Genomic DNA, 22,399 nt, shown 5'->3' with positions numbered 1-22,399 from the left:
AAATGGCAGATTTGTGAGCAAAGTAAATGAGTTGCTATTTTAAATCACTAACTTTGGGGTGATTAGTTATACAGCAATAAGGAAATAGACAAGGATATAGAAACTATATTAGGCATTTTGAAGAGAACAGGTTTATTACAGAATATCGAGTACTTATAAAATATTTGAAAGGGCTGGAATGAATCTCAGAATGTTAAATTTGCTAAGGATAAAAAACACACTGCAGTAGGTATAAACCAGGAATAAGGAAGACCCTACTGGCTGACACAAGTACTTTTCAATACCTAAGAAGCAAAGGAGCAGATGGCGGTGCTCTGGAGTTGGGGGGTGGGGAGACCTCATGTCTCCTTGACATGTCTTAACAGAGGAAAAACAACCAAAAGAGGCAGGAAGAGGACTTCTATTTTTTTTTTAAGATTTATTTATTTATTTATGCATATAAGAGCTGGGGTGTAGGCCAGAGGTGGGGCTGGAGAGGGGGACTCAGTGTGTGTCAATCTGAAATAGGCTGCTGCTGGGCGAGACAGGAGAGGTCTGCTGTGCCATGTAGGTTACTTCCCTGGCTGGGGATCGAACTCGTGCTGCAGTGGCTGCAGATTGCTTCATAGTGCTGAGACTTAACCCCCTTGCGACACCTTGGAGACCCAGGAAGGTGACTTCTGAGCCATGCCCGCCTTGCAAATTTCACACAACATTTCTACCTGGGATTGCCTGATTTGCAATCAGAATTCTAGCTGCAAAGAAGCTGAGAATTGTACTTTTGTTTCCTGGTCTCTGCCATAAATAAAGGCTCTTAGTAACAAAGTGAAATAGAGATTAAGCAAGTCAGCAAAACTATCAACATCTGCCTTCTGCCTCATTGATTATATCAAATTTTCTCTTTTCAAACTCTGTTTATGTACCATTTTCATCTCTATTTCTTCTTTGGGCCACCTCTATTCTCTTGTTTTTCATTATTTGTTTATATACTGGTCAGTGGAATTAATGGCTATAATAATGCTCACACTGAGGAGAGCAGGGAGTTTGAAACCTTTAGCCCCCAGCACCTGCAGCACCTTTGGGTCTCTCCTAATAGATGTCCAACCCTCAGGGCAGCTTCCCAATTGTGTCTGTAGCACACAAGTAGCTCCAGTCCCACTGTCCATAGGTTATCGCTGTTAATAGTCTGATGTGTATCTGTACCTTTCCCACCATTTTCCTATACATGAATAATTTTTACTCAGAGAAACTTGGACTCTAAATATTTACTGATCTGCACATAGTTTTTCTGTTACAAAATATCAAAACACCTTCCTGGCAGTGTATATAGATGTAGCTCATTTTTAATAGCTACTAGCCTTTAATGGCATGAATTGCTTTTTTGATCAATCCTTGATGGATATGTAGTTTGGTTCTGATGTTTTTCTATTTCAATCAATATTACAATCAATAAGGAATCTTCATGCACATCTGCAACTGCCATGATTTTTTTGTTGTTGTTTGGAACCGGTTTCCAGAAGTGTAGCTGTTGGAGCAATGGGAATTCATACTGTTTTTCTTCATTTTTTTTTTTATTTTATTTTTTATATTCCCCATACAATAACAACCCCCTTATTTTGACCCCAAGCCCTCCTTTCCCCGCCCCCCACCCACCATAGAGCGTCTCTGGTTCATAGTTGTTTGTCGATTTTGATTTTTTTCTTTCTTATAGTTACTCTTTTACCTGGTCCCTTATTTAAGTTTTCTAGATTCCTGCTATGAGTGAGACCATCCGGTATTTTTCTTTTTCTTTCTGGCTTATTTCGCTGAGCATGATCCCTTCTAGCGCCATCCATGTTGCTGCAAATTGCATGTGTTTATCTTTTTTGAATGCTGAATAATATTTCATGGTGTATATGTATTTTCTTCATTTTTAAATGTGTTCTTATTGTTAAAAAGTTCAAACAGGGGCCTCCCCAGTGGCGCAGCGGGTTGAGCACAGCACTGTGAAGCTGTCCGCAGCCTCTGCAGCACCGGTTCAATCTGGGTCGGCCTGCTAGAATCCCACATGGCGCAGCAGACCTCTCCTGTCTCTCCCGCTGCTCCCCTCAACAGTGTATTTCAGTCAGGCTGCACGTTCTGTTCCCTGCTCTGTCTGTGGTGACTCCTCTCACCCTCCCAAGCCTCTGACCTGTACCCCAGTTCTTGAATAAAAATAAATAAATATTTAAAAAAAAAAAAGTTCAGGGCCTCCCCGGTGGCGCAGCGGTTGAGCGCTGGGTTGCGAAGCTGCCCGCAGCCTCTGCAGCGCCGGTTCGATCCCCAGTCACGAGGGGAGGATCCCACATGGCACACAGACCTCTCCTGCCGCCCGCTGCTCCTCTCAGCAGTGTACTTCGTCACTCTGCCTGCTCTACTCTCTGCTCTGGCTCTGGCGAATTCTCTCACCCTCCCTCGCCTCTGACTGTACCCAGTGCTTGTATAAATAAACAAAGCTTTTTAAAAAAAAAATAGTTCAAACAAGGAGTTATAGAAGGTGAAATGTAAAAACTCTGCTGCATACACTTTCCCAGAATTGAACTCTTGATAGAGAGTATGTATGTCCTTCAAGGCTTTTTTCTACACACATGCAAACACACATACATACACACATATACACAGAGAGAAACAACTACATATAAATATAATTGTTTTTCAAAAAGTGGGATCATATGCATATTGTTCTATTGTTTTTAAACTTGATATAATGAAATAAAATTTATAGGCATTATTGTAAATAGCACTTTAGGTTTAAATATACTTTATTCTTTTTTAATGTCAATGCTGAATATTACTAATCTTTTATTTTTGTAATTTTTAAAAAAGATTTATTTATTTATGCATTCAAGAGCTGGTGTCTAGGCCAGAGGTGTGGGGTGAGAAGACTCAGAGACAGAGTGGGGAGCAGAACAGGCAGATCTACTGAAATCTACTGCTGAGGGGAGCAGCTGGCAAGACAGGAGAGGTCTGCTGCACCATGTGGGTCAGTTCCCTGGCTGGGGATTGAACTCATGGTGTAATGGCTGCCCATAGCTTCATAGTGCTGAGACTTAACCCCTTGCGCCACTAGGGAGGCCCTATTACTACATTTAAAATTTTTTTTTCTGAATTAAATGAGATCTTTTATTCATTTACATTTTATTTATACATTTACATTTTATTGATACATTTTAAAGCTATGGGGCAGGTCATAGGGTTTATAACTGTTATATCATTGCATTGTCACTCGTTCCTAAATAATTTTCTTTAAGGCCTCCTCTGAGAAAAAAAAAAAAAAACATAAAAGCAAACGACAATAACTAAGGCTTACTTTCATCAGAAGAGGACGGATAAACAAACTGGTGTATTCAAACAATGAAACAGTAATCCATAATTTTTTAAAAATGCAAAACATGGAGTGGTTAAATATTACAATGTGTTGAGCAAAAGAATTCAGACATCATCCAGTATATGCTAAATTATCCCATGTATATGGTATTCAAGACCAAGCAAAATTAACCTATATTAGAAGTGAAAAAAATGGTTACCTCAAAGAGGGGGTATCCATTGATTGGCAAGGAGCACAAAAGGAACTTTCTCGGGGCACAAATGACTGTATCTTGATTTGGCTAAAAAGTCATGAAGCTGTACAAAAGGTTTGCTCTTTTCATCATGTGTAAATTATAGCTCTGCAAATGGAACACAGTATGTCCATTATGGACAAGCTCCTAAGTGGCTATTGATTCTGAAAGCTTCACCTTCCTGTGCCACCCCGCGGCTCAGGCGTCACAGTCTTCTCTCACCTGAACCACACACAGTGCCTCCTGCCCATCTCCCCATCTCCCCTTCAAGTCACCTTCCATACAGCAGTCAGACTGGTTTTTCTAAAACAAAAATCAGAATCTCTTCTCTCCCCACATGGCTCTTTTTCTCATCTTCTGGCACTTGCACAAGTTGTCCCTTTGCGTAGACATTCTTGCCCACTCAAACTCTCCTTTTTTGGGGGATAACCTATTTTTCACTCAGGATAACCTATTTTTTTACTCAACCTAGCAGGGTTTTTCCTCAACCTACCACTCTCAATGGGAATATCACTTCCTTGGGAGGAGTCTTCCCAGAATTTCTTAACTAACTACCTCCTGTTCCTTCTATGATCCCAGCCTTTCCCTGCTGCTGCCATATGTGTCACACTTTTCTGTAAAACTGTGTTGAAAGGGTTGATAGGCTAAATCCTCAATAACTATTTAGATAAATTAATGAATAATAGAGGATGAAAGTAAAAAAGGTGGTCATAAAATTAAGGTCATGGTGACAGTTGTTACACTTCAACAATCTAATTTGTTCATTCTAACTCTTAATCTAGAGACTGCAGGTAGAGCAAATAACATACTCCCATTTCACAGATGAGAAAACACACGCACAGAAAAGATTAATAATTGCTTAAGCTCATTGAGCAAGCTAATGGCAGAGCTGTTTTAAAATCAGTTCCCCTGGGCCTCCCCGGTGGCGCAGCGGTTGAGCGCTGGGTTGTGAAGCTACCCGCGGCCTCTGCGGCGCCAGTTCAATCCCCGGCTGCTCCCCGGCCACCAGAGGAGGGTCCCACATGGTGCGCAGACCTCTCCTGCCGCCCGCTGCTCCCCTCAGCAGTGTACTTCGGTCCTTCTGCCTGCTCTGCTCCTCGCTCTGGCTCTGGTGAATTCTCTCACCCTCCGGCGCTTCTGACTGTACCCAGTGCATGTATAAACAAAACAAACAAACAAATAAATAAATATGCCTCTATAAAAAAAATAAAAAAATAAATAAATAAAATCAGTTCCCCTGACTCCCAGGCTGGAGATCCGTGGCCTCATGCTCTGTGTTCCCAGTAGTCTTTTACAAGTGTAAAATCCATAGAAAGGGGAGAGTCCAGGTTCCCTACCCCACCCACAAGGTGGAGCTGAGCAAGGAGGAGAAGCTAAAGAAGACTGGGGAGAAGTCTTCAGATCTAAGGTCAGCAAGGAAGGGAGAGGGGTGAAAACAAAAGAGGGTCGAGCACATGGGCTGTGGTGATGGATCACACGTATTTTGGTGGTGGGAGAATTAAGGGAGCTACACCTGAAGGGAGAAGTCAATTACCGTACAAAAATCAACTACACTCTAAGAAAATAACTAATAAAAATATTTCTAGAAACTGTGAAAAAAATAGATAGAAAGATTTGGGAAAGAAGGAAAAAAAGAAAGGAGGAAGGAGAAGACCTGGGAAAGCACGTGGACCAGAGACATGTGAAGAAGCCTTACTTGCTTCTGGGCCTTGGACTTATAGCAGGAACTGCAGGGACATGGAAGGAGACACTCGAAAGAGACAAAGATGTGGGTAAGAGATCCCTGGGAAGGCTGATAATGACAGACTCTATCTTGATTTTTTTTTTCCCCTTTTCCTTCCAGACTTGCCTGACCCTTCTACCCATTTCCTATGTTTTCCCACCAGAAGGTACCTTAGACTTGTGGCAAGTTTTCAGGCCTTGAAGGCCCTGCTTTGGGCCAATGTTGCTTCGCTGGGCATTTACCTACAAGGGGATGGGTAACTGGGTGTTTAATTGGAAATATTTTAACTATATTCTTTCTCTTGTCTCTATTGCACACTATTGCATACTAATTCTCTACTGCACACTAATTGCATTTAAGTTCTTTTCTTTTTTTTTTTGCAAGTTTAATAAATCATCATGGTTTATTTAACAAGGTTAATTCTACATCAGACTGTGGTTTATTTTTATTTTTATTTTTTTTAACAATTTATAGAGGCATGTTTTTATTTATTTATTTATTTGTTTGTTTGTTTTGTTTATACATGCACTGGGTACAGTCAGAAGCGCAGGAGGGTGGGCCTCCCCCGTGGCGCCGCGGTTGAGCGCTGGGTTGCAAAGCTGCCCGCGGCCTCTGAGGCGCCGATTAGATCCCCGGCTGCTCCCCGGCCACCAGAGGAAGGTCCCACATGGCCCGAAGACCTCTCCTGCCGCCCGCTGCTTCCCTCAGCAGTGTACTTCGGTCCTTCTGCCTGCTCTGCTCCCCACTCTGGCTCTGGTGAATTCTCTCACCCTCCCGCTCTTCTGACTGTGCCCAGTGCTTGTATAAACAAAACAAACAAACAAATAAAATAAATAAAAAAAACATGCCTCTATTAAAAAAAAAAAAAAAAGTACAGGAGGGTGAGAGAATTCACCAGAGCCAGAGCGGGGAGCAGAGCAGGCAGAAGGACCGAAGTACACTGCTGAGGGAAGCAGCGGGCGGCAGGAGAGGTCTGCGCGCCATGTGGGACCCTCCTCCGGTGGCCTGGCCGGGGAGCAGCCAGGGATCGAACCGGCGCCGCAGAGGCCGCGGGCAGCTTCACAATCCAGCGCTCAACCGCTGCGCCACCGGGGAGGCCCCAGACTATGGTTTAAAAGCAGTTATATATGTGTGATGTGAAGAGAATTACATACAAACAGTAAGAGGCTTCTTAAAATTTTCTTCCACAGATTTTCCCCACTTTACTGCTTATTGGTAAAAAGCATTTTAGGTTTATATAAACACATTTATTACAACTGCCTTCTTAACAGAAAATTAGTATAGAAATAGCTGGACATTTAGTAAATAAGTCAAAGGCCAATTAAGTTCAAGCTCACAGCTCAGAAATGTACGTGAAAGAGTTTATGAAACCTTAAGACTGGGTGATCTGCAGTGTTTCCAACATGTCTTCAACTGCCTTAAGAGAGTACTTAGATTCCTTCTTACTCCGACCTGCAAACTGATAAGCTCTGTTTATTTGACTAGCTGCCCAACTAGCATATTTCATGTTGTCCTTTTTCGGTTTTGCTCTTGCTTTCTGATCAGAAGCAATATGACTTGCTGCCATGTAAAGCCCAAACAAAGCTCTCATATTTCTGTTGTTCAATTTCAATGCCTGTGCAAAATACTTTCTTGAAAGTTCGAGGTTTTCAAGTCCACCTTGGGTATATTTAACTTCAGCATATTGCTGACAGTATAAGTGGTTGTGTGGATTTGTCATCATAAGCTCCTCTAAACAAAAGGCTGCTTTAGCAGAGTCATGTTCATTGATGTAAAGTTCTGCAAGTTCATGCCAGGCTTCTTGGTCTCCAACAAATTGTTCCAGATACTCATTCAGTTCCCGGATGGCCTCCACATTTTTCCCCTGGGCTTTTCGAATGGCAATCTTACGCTTTCTTGCAGCAGTGTTTGTAGGATCTTCTTGAAAATTCGATCACATAGCTGTATAGCATCATCATATCTTTCCATGGCTTCAAATCTCATGCCAGTTAGTCGCTTGACTCTGTGACTGCCAGGGAACTGTCTTCTCAACTCCTGAAGACAAAACAATGCCAAGTCATCCCGACCATAGTCGAGGGCGGCAATCATAACTTGTTCATATATGATCCAAGTGTCATCTCCAAGCTTAGAAGCATATTCATTAATTAATTCCTCTCCAACTTCCACAATTTGCTCACTATTTCGCGAGTTTTCTTTTCTCCATTTTCTTATTTTATCTCGCATTTCTTCCCAAGTGACATCGTAAAGCTCTGAGACCTTCACCATCTTCTCAAACCTAAAGGCAGCGGGGTCTTAAGTTCTTTTCTATTGAAGGCTTTATGTGCTAGAGTATGCTTTGTCTTTATGCTGTGCATGGCAGAACCCATTTAGAGCGTGCAGGTTTGAGGGTCCTGGGGTGCCCCTCATTCTGTCTGCTAACATTGTGTCCCTAGTATGGCTTTTATAGGAACTGGTGCTTAGAAGTTCTGTTGAATTTTCTTTCATTCCCAACCTACCTTATAACAGAAACCTGTTGTTAAATCATTGATAAAGCCAGTTCTGTTCTGGACCCCTGCTTGCTGCTGCCTGGGCAGGGGGTCTCCGGGGTCCTCCCTGTTAAGCCCTAACCAAGTAAAGGTTCCCGCTGGAGTCTTCACATGGCACATTGTATGAATGTAGGGGGCCCACTGGTTGCCAAGCTGAATAGGGCTCCAAATTATTCTAGGAAACAAATACATTGTTTTGCTCTAGATTGCAGGAATTGCTAATTAAGAATTTTTATTTTGGGCAGTGTTCCTTGGAGCTGGCAGACAGATGGAGGAGGCGACTTGCTCCAGGGACACTGTTAAGCAGAGGGAACTATCCAGAATCCATGCTGGAGAACATGCCAGAGCCCATTCTGCCCAGCTCTTGCCTAGGGCAGGAGTCAGAGGCCTCTTGGGTGGCTTCCCGGTTCCCAGTAGTTTTCTCTTTTCTGGGAATGGTTCTCAAAACTCAAGATCAACTTTCTAATGCTTTTATCAGCTGTATGTCACCCTGTCCACCAGCTAGGTAACTGTCCTGAGAGGACAGCAGAGGTCTTTCCTGAGATTTCTTACCTGGAACTGGGAACAAGAATCCATTTATCACAGCAGGCTGACATGGAGAACACAGAGTCAGGTTTTTAGTCTTCAGTGAGAAAAGAGAGAAAGAGTCCTGAGCATTGGAGAACTCTTAACCCTTTGTTCCACCAGTTCCTGATACCTAACTATGTGCCACCTCATTGCATGTTGGTAGGTTAATACTCCTTTAAATCCTGTGAGCTGATAAACTCCTTTGTGTGTGGGGGGGGGAGGTGGTGGAGGCGGGAGTCTAAACTTATTCACTTGCAACCAGAAGCTTAGATCAGTGGTGGTGGACAGATTCAGGGACATACAGAGGACTGAGGGTATGGGTCACAGACCCAGCTGTGGATAAACTGGATATTTTGGAGCTAGGTTGTCAAATCCCAGCATATTGACCAAAAAGCCTTTTAAGGAAAACTATTGTAATATGGGAAAAGAGAGAGAGAGAACTCATCAGTGAGAAGAGCTTGAGTGGAGGCCAGGAAGAAGAAAGATGCCAGGTAGGTTTGCCAGACTTGTTTCTGATTCCAGGTCTGTTTTAGAGATACAGACCACAAAGTCTGCTCTCTCAGCCTCTTTTTCACATTCTTAACACATGAACTGAAAATCAGTGTTCTGAACACTATTAGGTGATCAAATAAAAACATATATCAAAATTCAAATCCCTAGTTGTCCACAAAAGGACAACCAGGCTTAGGTACAAAGGATTGGTGGGAGGCTGATTCTAAATCCCAGGGCAGGTAGCAGCATGGAAAAAAAATCATTTTGTCCATTCCTGTGCCTCCTAGAATGCATCCAGTCACACCTCTCCTCTCATCATTTACCTCTCAGCTCTGCCTGATATTGAATGGAAGAGAAGAAAAAGATAATCTCCTTTCTCCTTAGAAAATGCCTTGGAAGGATCCAAGAAGTTTTTCCTAAATGACTTGCAGCCACCTTGTTCTCCTCCTCCTTTGCGTCTAGCATGACACAAAGTAGGGTGCAGAAGCCCCTATGTACTATATCCCACCCTGCCAAACCAGATCAGCTTAAGCTCCTTGCCCACTCTGGTGTTAAAATTTATAGAGCAAAAAGCAAAAATATCTTTCCCAATTCTGTACCCAATTCGGTGCTCTCATGAGGAGTACGAGAAAGGCTTCCACTCAGATATCTTTGGGTGAAGCATTAGACCCATAGATCATGTCAAAGGAAATACCAAGGCCTTGTGAAAAGATTCTTGCCCTTAAGGATACTTTCTGCAACACGCCTTTAAATATCACTGAGATACCTCTCTCTGCTTACCAGTTGACTGTCAACTTTGTCAACCTTGCTATCTGGCCCCAAAATTAGAACAATATTTTTAAAGGAAGACTTGACAGTATATATTACAATTTATGTGTCTGTGCCTTTGACCTAGTAATTCATTTTTTTGGAATCTAGTCCACAATTGTACTTTAGATTCAAATCCTGGCATCATCACTTACCTAGCAAGCTTGGGCAAGTTTCTTACTCTATTCTTGCCTCAATTTCTCCACCTGTGAAATAAAGATAAGTAATAGTACTCATCAGTGTAAGTGGTATACAAATGCTAGTATAGTTTTTTTTTTTTTTTTAAGATTTATTTATTTATTTATACAAGCACTGGGTACAGTCAGAAGCGCGGGAGGGTGAGAGAATTCACCAGAGCCAGAGCGGGGAAAAGAACAGGTAGACTGACGAAATACACTACTGAGGGGAGCAGCGGGTGGCAGGAGAGGTCTGCACGCCATGCGGGACCCTCACCGGCTGCTGGGTATTGAACCGGCGCTGCAGAGGCTGCTGGCAGCTTCGCAACCCGCGCTCAACCGCTGCGCTACCGGGGAGGCCCTATAGTGTATTTTTAATACCCACATAAGTGCAACTGGTACAGTTAAGAGGCATTGCACAGATTCTATATAACAGTGAAAACCAGAAAGTATGAAGTTAAAAAAATCATGCACATCTACATGATGGAATACTCTGGAGCAGTTGTTAACCACACTATAGATTAGTCTGTACTGTGATGGGGAGAAAGCATTAAAGGTACAAAGTTAAGTTAGTTACAAGAGTATGTATAGTGTGGTAGCACTGGTGTAAATAATGATGATGACCATGCTACAGCTGAATAGAAGAATATTGAGTAAATATGCATGGAAAAGTCTATAGGAACCAAGCTGCAACTATTTATTTTTAATTTATTTTATTTATTTATGTATAAAAGAACTGGGGTGTAGGCCAGAGGTGTGGGGGATGAGAGGATTCACCAGCGACACAGTGGGGAACAAAACAGGTGGATCTACTGAAATACACTGCTGAGGGGAGCAATGAGTGAAACAGGAGAGATTTGCTGTGCCATGTGGGTTAGCTCGCTGGCTGGGCATAGAATACAAGCCGCAGTGGCTGGCCATAACTTGATAGCACTGAGACTTAACCACTGTGCTGCCAGGGAGGCCTAGCTGCAAATGTATACATTTGGGTACAGATTTGGGAAAGATATTTTTGGTTTTTGCACTACAAATTTTAACATCTTTTTTTTTCCCCCAATGAACCTATGTTACTTTTGTGGGCATTAAAAAATGGTAAGGACCCAAATCACAAACCAAGGCATTACCACAGGCAGGAAAGAGGAAGGGGACAGAGAAAGACCGTGACAGTAGGTCCTTAGCCTCAGGGATAGATGTCAGGTCTCCTTCCTTTGTGATCAGCAAAGCCTAAGGGCACTACACGTTCTTGGGGAGGGCAATTAGGTGATAATGAAGCTGCATCCGGGGTCAAACTTCATCTCTGCCGCAGTCTCATTGGCCTTGTTCCTTGTCAGTCTAATGACTGGACTTGCTTCTGTGCCTAGTTTTAAATAAATCTTTCAGAAAGAAAAACAGAGTCAGGGAGGGAGAGAGAAGAAAGATGTGGGAGAGGGGGGAGAAGTGAGGCAGAAAGGAAAGGAAAGGAGAAGAGAGGCTGTGTCCCTGCATCTCCATGGCCCCAGGAAGTGGGACGGGGAATTGCTCCTCAGCTCTCTGTCAGGAGTCGCCATGGAGACGGAGTGCTGGCCTCTTCATGATTAATGCTCAGAGCAGCTGTCTTCTTGTAGTCTTTTAAAATATATACACTATTATTTGAACACAGTGATATTTAGAGCCAAGATCAAGGTGAGGGGTGGGAGAGGAGGCAGTAACATTACCAGAAAGATGACAGGGGTTGGGTCCTTGCCAAAAGAGAGAGAAGGGAGGTTGCCTTTACGGCTCCATACCTGCTCCCTGAAGTCCTCCCTGAATCCAGAGCCTCCAGTTTCATCCACTGTGGCATCAGCATCAGCATCTGAAGGGCCAGAGCAGTGCCTGGAACAAGACTGTGTTCAATGAACATTTGATGAATGAATTTGTTCATTCATTAATTCATTCAGTATTTATTTGTTCAGTGCTTGTCTAGAAAATTCTTCTTCCCCTACCCTTTTCCATGGAAATCAGAAATTTCCTCTCACCCTCAGCAAAGACACACACACACTACCACCATGAGCAACTTCCACTCGGCTCCTACAGACCTTTTATGTGCTCCTCCTCAGCACACATCTGACTCAACCCACGGTGTTTCTATCCATGGTAATCACTCCAGGAAATTCTTGCAGGGATAGACATCTGCCAGATCAAATTTGCACATTTGCCTATTTGAAAAGTTAGAGAGAGATGTTTTATCTGAAGCCATCCTATAGTGAATCCTGTTGTCAAAATGATTGTCTTTTCCTAAATTTTTTCTGGTGCAAACTCTCCGTGCCAACACTTAGTAGAAAGATATGTGGCCTTAGGCAAGTCATTTAACCTTCTTGAGTCTGTTTATTCATCCATGAAATGGGTCAATTTCTTAATCCATAGCCCTTTTGTGATGATTAAAATCTTTGTAAAGTGCTTGATGTAGTGATTTCCCTTGTGTAAATTTGTGTTTTTATATTGAAGTGTGAAATAAAGTGATCAAGTGCCTCTTTTTTACTTTTATTCTCAAAGCCTTTATTCTAAATATCTTTGTAAGTTATTAAAAGTTGGAGAGTTATTAAAACTCTGCAGGACACACCTGCAGGACCACTGAAGGTGTGTCCTGAAGAGTTGGGTGTGGGTCAGCCCATATCCAGAGCACAACTGACTGTGTTCCCTTTCTCCCCTCCCACTCACTCCCATCTCCAGGTTTGCCTCCAGGCCTGTCCTCTAAAAAGAGGAAGTTTGGGTGTTTTAACACAGACTTAGCCAATGACCATTGGCAGAGCGCAGCAATGACCTGGGAACTTGCCAAAGGAGTAGAGGAATTATCCATGACTAAGAAGGAGGAGGAATGCTGTGGCAGAGGGCAGAACAGCAGAAGGGATGGGGAACCTGGGGCTGGCCAATCTGTCCTGACGGGGCAACCTGGGGAGCCCTGGACACAGGCCTAGCCAAACCCCACCACTCCCCTTCCCTCCCAGGCAGCAAGATGCCACAGTGGATCTGAGACATGTGTGTCCCTGTATGTCTGGGGTAGGATCACCTGGTGTTGGCAATGCATTTGGATTAGAATCAAATCCTCAGTCTGAAATAGAGTATAAGGGAATTAGTGCTCTGTGTCTAATCCTTATAGACATGTGCTAGGTTTCTGTGCTTCCTACATGCACAAACAGGTGTGCTGCTTACACAGAACTCATCTGTGGCATTTGTTAGGACAGGTTACACATGTAGCACTCTGTATGCAAAAGACCTTTGTATAATTTCCAGACATCAAGAGAAGATAGATGCAAGTGTGTCAGCATATGTTTTGCAGGTGATTATGTGATGACATATTATGTGAACATGTTTGTGGAGCTGTTGGGGGGTGAGGGAGCAGGCAGCTAGAATGGAGATGGGTCCTAGTAAAATAAATACCAAAATCTACCTTATAGTCTTATTAGGCATTTAAAGAATAGTGAACATTGAGAAACTGAATGAATAAATATTTGGATAATATACTTAAGGTGAAAGACCTGAGAATTTGGTCGGGTGTGGGTATTCTTGTTGCTCTGTCTTGGAAAGGTGGGTGCAAGAGGCTGAGAGATATACTGCCAGTGATACTGTAGCCCATCACTCTTGAATGGCTTTACTTCTATCTCCAGAAAAATAGAGAAAAGGAAGTCCCAGTCCTGCCCTTCCTACCTCCCAGCACCCAAAGTCCCAGGAACTGATGTTTTTGTAAAGAAAAATATGCTATTTCATCTATTTATTTAATCCCCACATTTGGTTGCAGAAAGCAATTGATCTATAGACACATCAATTTTTTTTTCAAGAGTATGAGAAAGGAGGGAAAATCATAGCAGAAGAAAAGATGAAATCAGGAAAGAAGCCGGTTTCTTTGCTAAAGTCAACTTTAGCCTGATGCAGCAAAGACTCACAGCCTCCTTAAGGCTAGGGAATGGTTTATTGGTTTCTTTCAGTTTTCAAGAAAAAGCCCAATTATTCCAGGTACTTTTGAAAAATATTTCCTGCCAATTATCTGTGTATTTCAGGGTGGTGGTGGGGGAATCCCGTGTGTAAAAGTAGTTTATACAAAGGGGAGGGAAGCTAGAGAAACATCTCATACCTGTGGGTAAGGGAAACTGGTATCACATCTCTGAAGGACAAATTGCCCAGTGTCTATTAAAATTGCACATACCTTTTGACTCAGAATTACACTCAATGGAATTGATCCCACAGATATATTCACAGTTATATGGTCAAGGACATTGGCTACAAAAACCTTGGTGAAAGCAGAAGGTTGGAAACTTCCTACATGTTCATGGATAGGGGACAAATTGCCCTACCTTAGAGTGGAATACCCTACAGCCTTAGAAAAGAATGACCAAGTTAAGCTCTTTATGTCCTTTCAAGAAGCAATCTACCAGCTACTTTAAATGAGGGGGAAAAAAAACAAAACCATACTGCAGAACAATGCTATGCTTGCATATACATATATATTTTTGAAAGGCTACACAAGAAACTTAAATGTGGTTATCTCAGGAGCTAGGTGATGAAGAAAAGAGAAGCTTTACAATTTAGAATATACCGTTTTGTTCTGACTTTTCTTTCTCACCATTTGCAAGTAGTACGATCCTTTTTAATTTAAATAATAGTTCTTTTTCTTAGAACAAACAACAACAACAAAAAAAACTTAAGAAAACGAAAAAAGAACACAGCGAAGAGCAAATTAATAACGGCAAATTATGGTTTACTGAGTACCCGTGAGCCTAGAACTTCATAGGCTCTAATCCAATTATTCTGCATAGCAAATTTACTAAGTAGAGAGCTATATCTCCATTTCACAGGTGAGGAAACTGGTGTTCAAGGAGACTAAAGGACACAGTAAATGGCAGAGAGCAGATTCCAACCACAAACTGTGCAACCCCAAAGTCAAGCGCACCTTCCCTCGCAGTCCCCCGGGCTTCGCCTCCAGGTGAGAAGCGCACGCACTGGACGCAGGTCCACGCGGCGTAGCGCTCAAGCCCGGCGCACCCGCGGCCCCAGCGCGCAAGGGGCTCCACGCTCGGAGAGCGCGCGCACGCAGTGGCGCGGGCCCGGTGGCAGCAGCGGCGGCGGCTGCGACGACGTCACAACCCGAGCTTTCCTTTTCGGGAGTCCCCGGCACACATCCTGTGTCCATGTTTGGGCATTTACGTCATGGCGGCAGGGCCGGGGCCTCCCGAAATGGCAGTGGCCCGGGGAGTCGGAAGCCCTGAGCCAGCGCCGCCGCTGCTATATAAGTGGGGGGGCCGCGGGTTGGGGGAGCCCGGCTGCGCTTTGAAGAGGCGAGGTGCGGTTGCCCGAGACTAGTCCCGGCGAAAAAAGAGAACCCTGGCCCCAGACCTTTTTCCCAGAGGTGAGCGCCGGGAGCCAGGAGCCCGGGCACCTGGGTGTGTGCGGCGCTGGGCGCCTCGACTGCTGGCTTGCCCATCACCCGCGCGCTCCCAAGCCTAGCGGGCGAGGCCCCCGGCGCCCCGCAGCCGCGGCCGCGCCATGCTCCACCTTAGCGAGTTTTCCAACCCCGACGCGCTTCTGGTCAAGTCCACCGAGGGCTGTTGCGCCGAACCCAGCGCAGAACTGCCTCGGCTGCCCGCCAGGGACGCTCCCGCGGCCGGCGGCTATCCCGGAGGTAAGGAGCGCGGTCAGGGGTGCTCAGACGGCGGCGCAGCGCGGGGGCACTGGATGCCGGAGAACCGGCGAGGACTGGAATGCAGGAACTGTGGGGGTAGGGGCGGTAGGAGGCTCCGGGGTCCTGTAGTGCGCACCCCTTACCCACCCCCACAGGGCCGCCGCCTGCGCAGAAACCTTTGCGTGTATCGAGACATCCTTTGCCTGCACGTGTGTTTTTCGTGTGCATGCTCATGTGTGCGTCTCGGGGCATTTGCCGGCTGCGGCTGGGTCAGGATGTGCAAAAGACATTTTGTGTCAGTGAGCACCAAGGGCTTCCTGGGTAGGGGGTGGAACTCCGAGGCGTGCCCTTTATTGTGCCCGCAGCTGATTCCTGCTCCCCCCTTAGCAGGCGACTTCTTGAGCTGGGCTTTGAGCAGCTGCGGCGCCGGGGGGACTTAGTCGACTCCTGCTTCCTGGAGGGGCCTGCGCCCACGCCCCCTCCCGGCCTCAGCTACAGCGGTAGCTTCTTCATCCAGGCAGTACCCGAACACCCGCACGACCCGGAGGCACTCTTCAACCTCATGTCGGGCATCCTAGGCCTGGCACCTTTCCCTGGCCCTGAAGCGTCAGCATCCCGGTCTCCGCTGGACGCCTCTTTTCCCGCAGCTTCCGATACCTTGCTGCCGGGACCGCCGGATCTTTACTCCCCGGATCTGGGCGCAGCCGCTTTCCCAGAGGCGTTCTGGGAGGCCTCACCCTCAGAGGGCGCTCCGTCGCAGTGCCTGTATGAGCCTCAGCTCTCCCCGCCCGACGTCAAGCCTGGCCTCCGTGCTCCTCCAGTCTCCCCAGCGCTGGACGCTGCCTCCTCTTTCAAAGGTCCCTATGCTCCCTGGGAGCTGCTTTCGACCGGGGCCCCAGGGAGCTGTGGGGCACAGGGAAGCTACCAGGCCGCCCCGGAGACCCGTTTCCCTCCTTTGGGGGCCAAGGTTGAAGACCTACTGTCTATCAGTTGCCCGGCAGAGCTGCCGGCGGGCCCGGCTAACAGACTCTACCCGACGGGGTCCTACGACGCTTTCCTGCTGGCCCCGGGTGACCTAGGGGAGGGGACCGAAAGCCTCCCTGGGCTCCTGACCCCTCCTAGTGGGGAGGGAGGGAGTAGCGGCGACAGTGGAGAGTTTCTGCCGGGTACGCAGCCTCCGCTTTCTCCGCTGGGCCTCCACGGCGCGGCGGCGGACTTCCCAAAACCTCTGGTAGCGGACATCCCAGGGACCAGTGGTGTGCCCGAGCCTCCGGGGCCGCCGCCACCAACTCCATTCCCTCCGGCCAAAGCTCGGCGCAAGGGGCGCCGGGGTGGCAAGTGCAGCGCGCGCTGCTTTTGCCCGCGGCCTCATGCCAAGGCCTTCGCCTGCCCGGTGGAGAGCTGTGTGCGCAGCTTTGCGCGCTCCGACGAGCTCAACCGCCACCTGCGCATCCACACGGGTCACAAGCCCTTCCAGTGCCGCATCTGCCTCCGCAACTTTAGCCGCAGCGACCACCTTACCACACACGTACGCACCCATACGGGCGAAAAACCCTTTGCCTGCGACGTGTGTGGCCGCCGCTTTGCGCGCAGTGATGAGAAGAAACGGCATAGCAAGGTGCACCTCAAGCAGAAGGCGCGCGCCGAGGAGCGGCTCAAGGGCCTGGGCTTTTACTCGTTGGGCCTTTCTTTCGCCGCCCTGTGAGAGAGTGGTGGGTTTGTAGATCGAGGCCGGCGCCGCCGCCCGGCTCGCAAGAGAAGACTTGGCCCGCTCTTCTCTCTGCTCCTCTTCCAACCTGTGGTCATGCTTCCGGCGCGCCCGGGGCAGACCTCTGGTCCTGCTTCCAGTTTCCTTGAAGAGCCCGCAGCACACGCCCCGTTCAGCACCAGCTCCGCGGACAGCTCCCGCCGTCCGGGCGCTGTCGCCCCACCTCGGCCAAGCTTTGGGGGAAGTCCTCTTTGGTTACTCACGGAGTAGGTACTTCCAGAGACTCCTTGGGACTCCAGACAGTCTTTTGTAATTGGCGCATGCCCCACGCCTTCCCCTCGATTCCCCAGAGACAGGCTGGGGTAGTGCCGAGCCGGTCTCGTGCGGGACTTTGTACAGCAATGTCGTTTCCAGCAGCCATTGGATGTAACGTTTTGCTTTGGGGTTATTTCCTTTTAGTTGTTGTTAATTTTTTTTTTTTTTTGTAAAGCAGACGCTACTTTCAAGCAGTTGACAAAACTGTTTATTTTTGCAATTAAAATGGTTGTGCTAAAAGCTTATTGAATCTACCATCGGAGCTCCTGAGCCCTCCCCCTGCCCCCACTCCCCTAGGAGAATTTGTGCCAGAAGAGAAGAGATATCCAGGCTCATGGAGTCATTGCATATCTGTCAGGCATTGTGGCACATAGTAGGCCTTCAATAAATGTGTACTGAACTGATGGATAAATTTAATCACAGCTGACCCAAGAGCTCAAGATATTCCTGGAACTTGAGAGTGATTGAGAAGCTTAAGGTTAAACATTGTGTGTATGTTACCCTTCTGAATCCTCATAATCCTGAGTGAAGCAGGCATATAATCCATTTCAAAGATAAGGAAGCAGTGTAGGTCACTTTCTGGGTTATCCAGCTAGGAATGGGCAGGGTCAAACACAGGCCTGGCTCCAACGCCATTGCTTTTTTCCCCCAGCCCCAGAATGGAGGCACATCAGCTTAAGCACTGTTTGGAAAAGTTTTCTATCAGGAGGTGAGAGACAGATTCCACAGCTAGAGGGAGCCCCAGTCAGTGGTGATAGCAGAAGACTACTATTTCAGTGCTCTTTGTGAACACCCAGAGTGTTGGTTGGCACAGAGCCTCTAGACAGAGCCTATGCATGTGTCTGCAAAACACATAGTGAGGGCCACAAGGGACTCAGCATTCAGTCAGACCATTGATGAGCAGAGCCAGGCCCAGCTAGGAGGGGGTGTTTGCCCGAGACTCACAGCTGCCTTAGTTGCTCTCCCCTCAAAGGATCTATTCCATGGAGCAAGGGCCCACTGACTGTCCTGCCCTGTGCCTGCCACAGTCCCTTTTCCCTCGCTCTCCTTCCAGGGGCAACCTTCATGGTTTTGGGTGAAGATAGAAGCATAGTAAGTAAAGCATGATCCTATAATGGGGAAGGTGGGACTCCCTGAATTCCCAGCCTGGAAATTTTTGCACACTTTCTGGCCCCATGGGCAGATTGTGGAGCATTACAAGCCTGCTATGCACCACCTTTCTCCTCCCCAACTGCTCCTTTCTGCTAAGAACAGAAAAAGGTCTGTCTAGGGAACTTGCTCTTTTCTCTTAGAAGCTGAGTTATTCTTGAATTAAGAGAGCCTTTCAGTCCTAGGCTGTCAAATCAACCCAGCTTCTGATCCTCTGGCTCTCCTCCATTCTCAGATGTGCTCACACTCCGGCTCCACAATCTGGTTGATCAGAGACAAAATTATCAAAACAGAGATTTCCACCTATTTCTCTCCCCAGGTGTAAAGTGCTTTCACATGGTTGAGTATCTTGTGTCTGATAAACTGATTTATAGTAAAGGAATTAATATTACTTCTTGGAGAGTTAACATTTTAAAAGAGTAGCCTGCAGAGGGCAATATTTAACCCTATCAAGAGGCTCAAATGATGGACTCTCAGGCCCTGTATTGGATAAGTTGTGGATTCATGGAGACATAAGATGATGATGACCTCACTATCTTACTATTTAAATGACCACATCTTTCAAGTGTAGGTATGAAGGCTTAAAGAGGTCACCTGGAAGGAGAGCTAGGGAAAAGGAGCTATGGCAGACACATGGCAGGAAAGCCAGTGGACCACTGCTCCCTGGAGAAGATCCTTAGAAGGGAGAGCAACTAAGGTGACTGTGAATGTCCTTGCTGGCCTTCGCCTGCCCATCACTTAAATGCAATGTGATAACTTTCATTATGTTACTATTTAAGTTACCACACCTTTCATTTACAGGCACAGGCATTTTCCATACAGAGAAAGGTAAGAAAGAGCACAAAGGCTTAAATTTCCAGCAATGATCCCAAATTGCACAAACGGAAAAAAGGCAGAAGGCAGACATGCTGTGGGTGAGTGGCTTATTATAATCCACTCATCCTTGCTCCTTTCAGTGGCATTCCACCAAGTGCTATAAGCTCTACCGTATTCTTTCTAATCTCCCTAGTCTCCTGGGTTTTATATCACTGTTGAGCACATTGAACCCCATAGAAGTAGTGGTACCAGTACCAAAGCCCTGCCTGGTTCTAGAACTCCTAGATAGAAATCCTTCCTATTATTCCCAAGGGAAATTGCTCCATTTACTCCATTACTTTCTCTAGGGAGTGAGAGAAGAGCATGTTAGACCATGAGATGGAAGGAATTAAAATCAACCAATCAGAAAATCAATGCAAAACCAATTGGAGACCAATAGAGACTATTGGGGACTCATTTTCCTTACTTGCTCCTCTTTTCTATCTGGTCCTCAAAATATGGGTGTTCTCCTAGACTTGGTTCTAAGCCCTCTCCTTCCTTATTTCAACATTCATTCCCAGGCCTTCAGCTATCACTGATAGCACAGATGATTTCTAAGTCTGTCAGCTATGTTCTCTACCTGTCACAACCACCTAATCCTGACAACTGAACATCCCCCAAATGTAGTTCCACCATCATTTCAAACATAATCTGGCTAAAGTAAAATCATCCTTTCATATACCCACTTTCTGCTAATGGCAACCGTCAATTTTTGGTTACATAGACACCTAAACAACCACAATTCTCCTATAGATTCACCTTGGCCTCTTCCTCCTGCATATCCACAGGCTGTCACACAGATCTGTTGGATATTATTGAAGTTCTTCCGGGTCTTATATATGCTTACTCATGGTTCATTGTTTCTCTTATGTATTGTAATTTTTGGCTTGTGAGCCCATCTTCAGTGGGCATTTACTTGGGCAGTGACATTCTCTGTTTCAAGGTATGTTTCTCCTGAGCAGTGTTGTGTTTGCTTGCTAGGCATTCCAGGAGCATCAACTAATAGAGACCAATTTTTATGTTAATTTCTTGGCTCAGTGTTCCTGCACCATGCAGGTGTTGTGAGTTCAAACTGTAACTCAAGTAGTTTTAAATTCTTAGAGGCAACTCCCTTTATTCCAACAAGGGCTCAGGTCAGGACAGATAAGCGATATGCCCTCCTCCCCATACCCCCTGAGGTTACACACAGCACATCTCATGCTTACATTCTTGTTTAGGTCCATGTAGATATTTTTCCTTTCTTGTAGGTTTAGTTAAGCATTTCAGTTGTCTGTTTTTTGCAAATCAGCCACACTTTCTGCAGCAGGAGGGTCTTTGGGTTATTTATTCAACAACATTGATGAAAAACCAATACCAGAAAATGTTAATTCTTCCATTAAAATATTGCCCACATTTAGCTTCTCTGTGCCTATTACCAACACCTCAGCACCCCCTCCACAACTTACACACCCATTGACTATAACATCACACACCAGTTATAAAGGTTCACTGAAATCCTGATTCTTATGCTGGAAAGACAAGAGTTGAGTAATATAAATCTTTATGAAGCAAGATATGGGGGAGAGTTTGGCAAAAAAATCCAGAATGTGTTACTTCCCATCCCAGCCTCTGTGCCTTATTTGAGACAAGACTGCAGTAAGCCAAATCACTTATTGTGGTCACTTTGCTTCCATTCCTTTATCACTTCATTCCATATTGCACAGCAGTACTGACGTAATTTCTCTAAAACATTATTCATGGTGCTTATCCCAAGCTGGTCACAGGTTTCACCTTTCTACAAGAAATACACTGCACAACAAGAAATACAAATAAACCACCAAGTCTACTGCCCCAAATATTAAGTGCTTAATTATTGTGTTGGTTGGCAAGGGGGAAAAAGCCCTAAAGGCCTAAAGGGAGAAAGGAAAAGAAACAGGGGAAAGAGTAAGGAAGGAAGGTAGATGAAGAACATAAAACTGGGAAAAAGAGGAGAGAGGAGGAGGGATAAGAAGAGAGATCGAAAGATGTAGGACTGAGGCCCTGATCCAAACCAAAGACTTCCATGAAGGGGATCACATATTTGGCTGGTCTGTACCTGTCCAAATCATGTGGACTCCCATAACTGTGCCTCAGATGTGGCCCCAGATGTGTCTGTCACTCAACTCTTTGTTTCTCTGGCCCAAATGGAGTGGGATTCAGTATAAACATTTTTAGAACTGTGGTTCCCATAACAACCAAGCAGGGATTGTTGTCTGTGAAATGTAGCAGGAGCACACATGCGCACAGGCACACACACATACATATATGCACATGTACAAAAAATACAACCCACACACACATACATGGACTCACATATTGCATGTACCCACACATGTACGTGCATGTGCTCACATTCATACACATATGTGCATGTGCATAGCTATATACCTATATTCACATGCCTATATACACACATGCACAAAAGCACACATATACCTACACAAACACACTCCAAATTGTTTTTGAGTATTCACAGTAAGCACTGAGTGAAGATAACCTTCACTACAACAAAGGTAGAACCAAGAAAACATATGGATATTTTTGGCTTTCTGCAAAAGCAGTGCTTTTAGGGAATCTGCATTTTGGCAGGAAAAGGCTCAGTAAGCTTAATATAGCAAAGAAGTGACAGGAGAGCACTGTATTTAAGCACAGACTTTGGAGTTTGGCAACTTAAGTTCAAATTCTGGCTGTGCCATTCACTGAGTTCTGAACTTTAGTTTTCCCACACTATTAGTATCTCCAATCTAAAGAGGGGCTAATAACAATACCTACTTGGTATGCATAAAAATTATGGGTATGATGCTTGCACTTAGTTAATGGAGCTATTATCACTTAGGTTTTAGGAGAGCTGATTTATCATTAGTTCAGTTTAAGA

At 45.5% G+C, this 22,399-nt stretch overlaps 1 protein-coding gene and 1 pseudogene across 1 annotated transcript; one reads left to right on the top strand and one right to left on the bottom strand.

Annotated features, from left to right (window-relative positions):
• Positions 1-6,640: 6,640 nt before the first annotated feature.
• Positions 6,641-7,565, bottom strand: LOC119259859 (ER membrane protein complex subunit 2-like; annotated as a pseudogene).
• A 7,778-nt stretch (positions 7,566-15,343) lies between these two features.
• EGR4 (early growth response 4) lies at positions 15,344-17,184 on the top strand. Its single transcript, XM_054701665.1, is given in 3 exon segments — positions 15,344-15,479; positions 15,870-15,911; positions 15,914-17,184. Coding segments are annotated over 3 exon segments (1,449 nt in total).
• The last annotated feature ends 5,215 nt before the right edge of the window (positions 17,185-22,399 follow it).

The sequence above is a fragment of the Talpa occidentalis genome, unplaced genomic scaffold (genome assembly GCF_014898055.3).
Source record: "Talpa occidentalis isolate TD23 unplaced genomic scaffold, MPIMG_talOcc4v2.1 talOcc4.5, whole genome shotgun sequence".
NCBI lineage: Eukaryota > Metazoa > Chordata > Mammalia > Eulipotyphla > Talpidae > Talpa > Talpa occidentalis.
The sequence above is the reverse complement of the archived record's forward strand: the minus strand, read 5'-3'. Positions and strand labels throughout refer to the sequence as shown.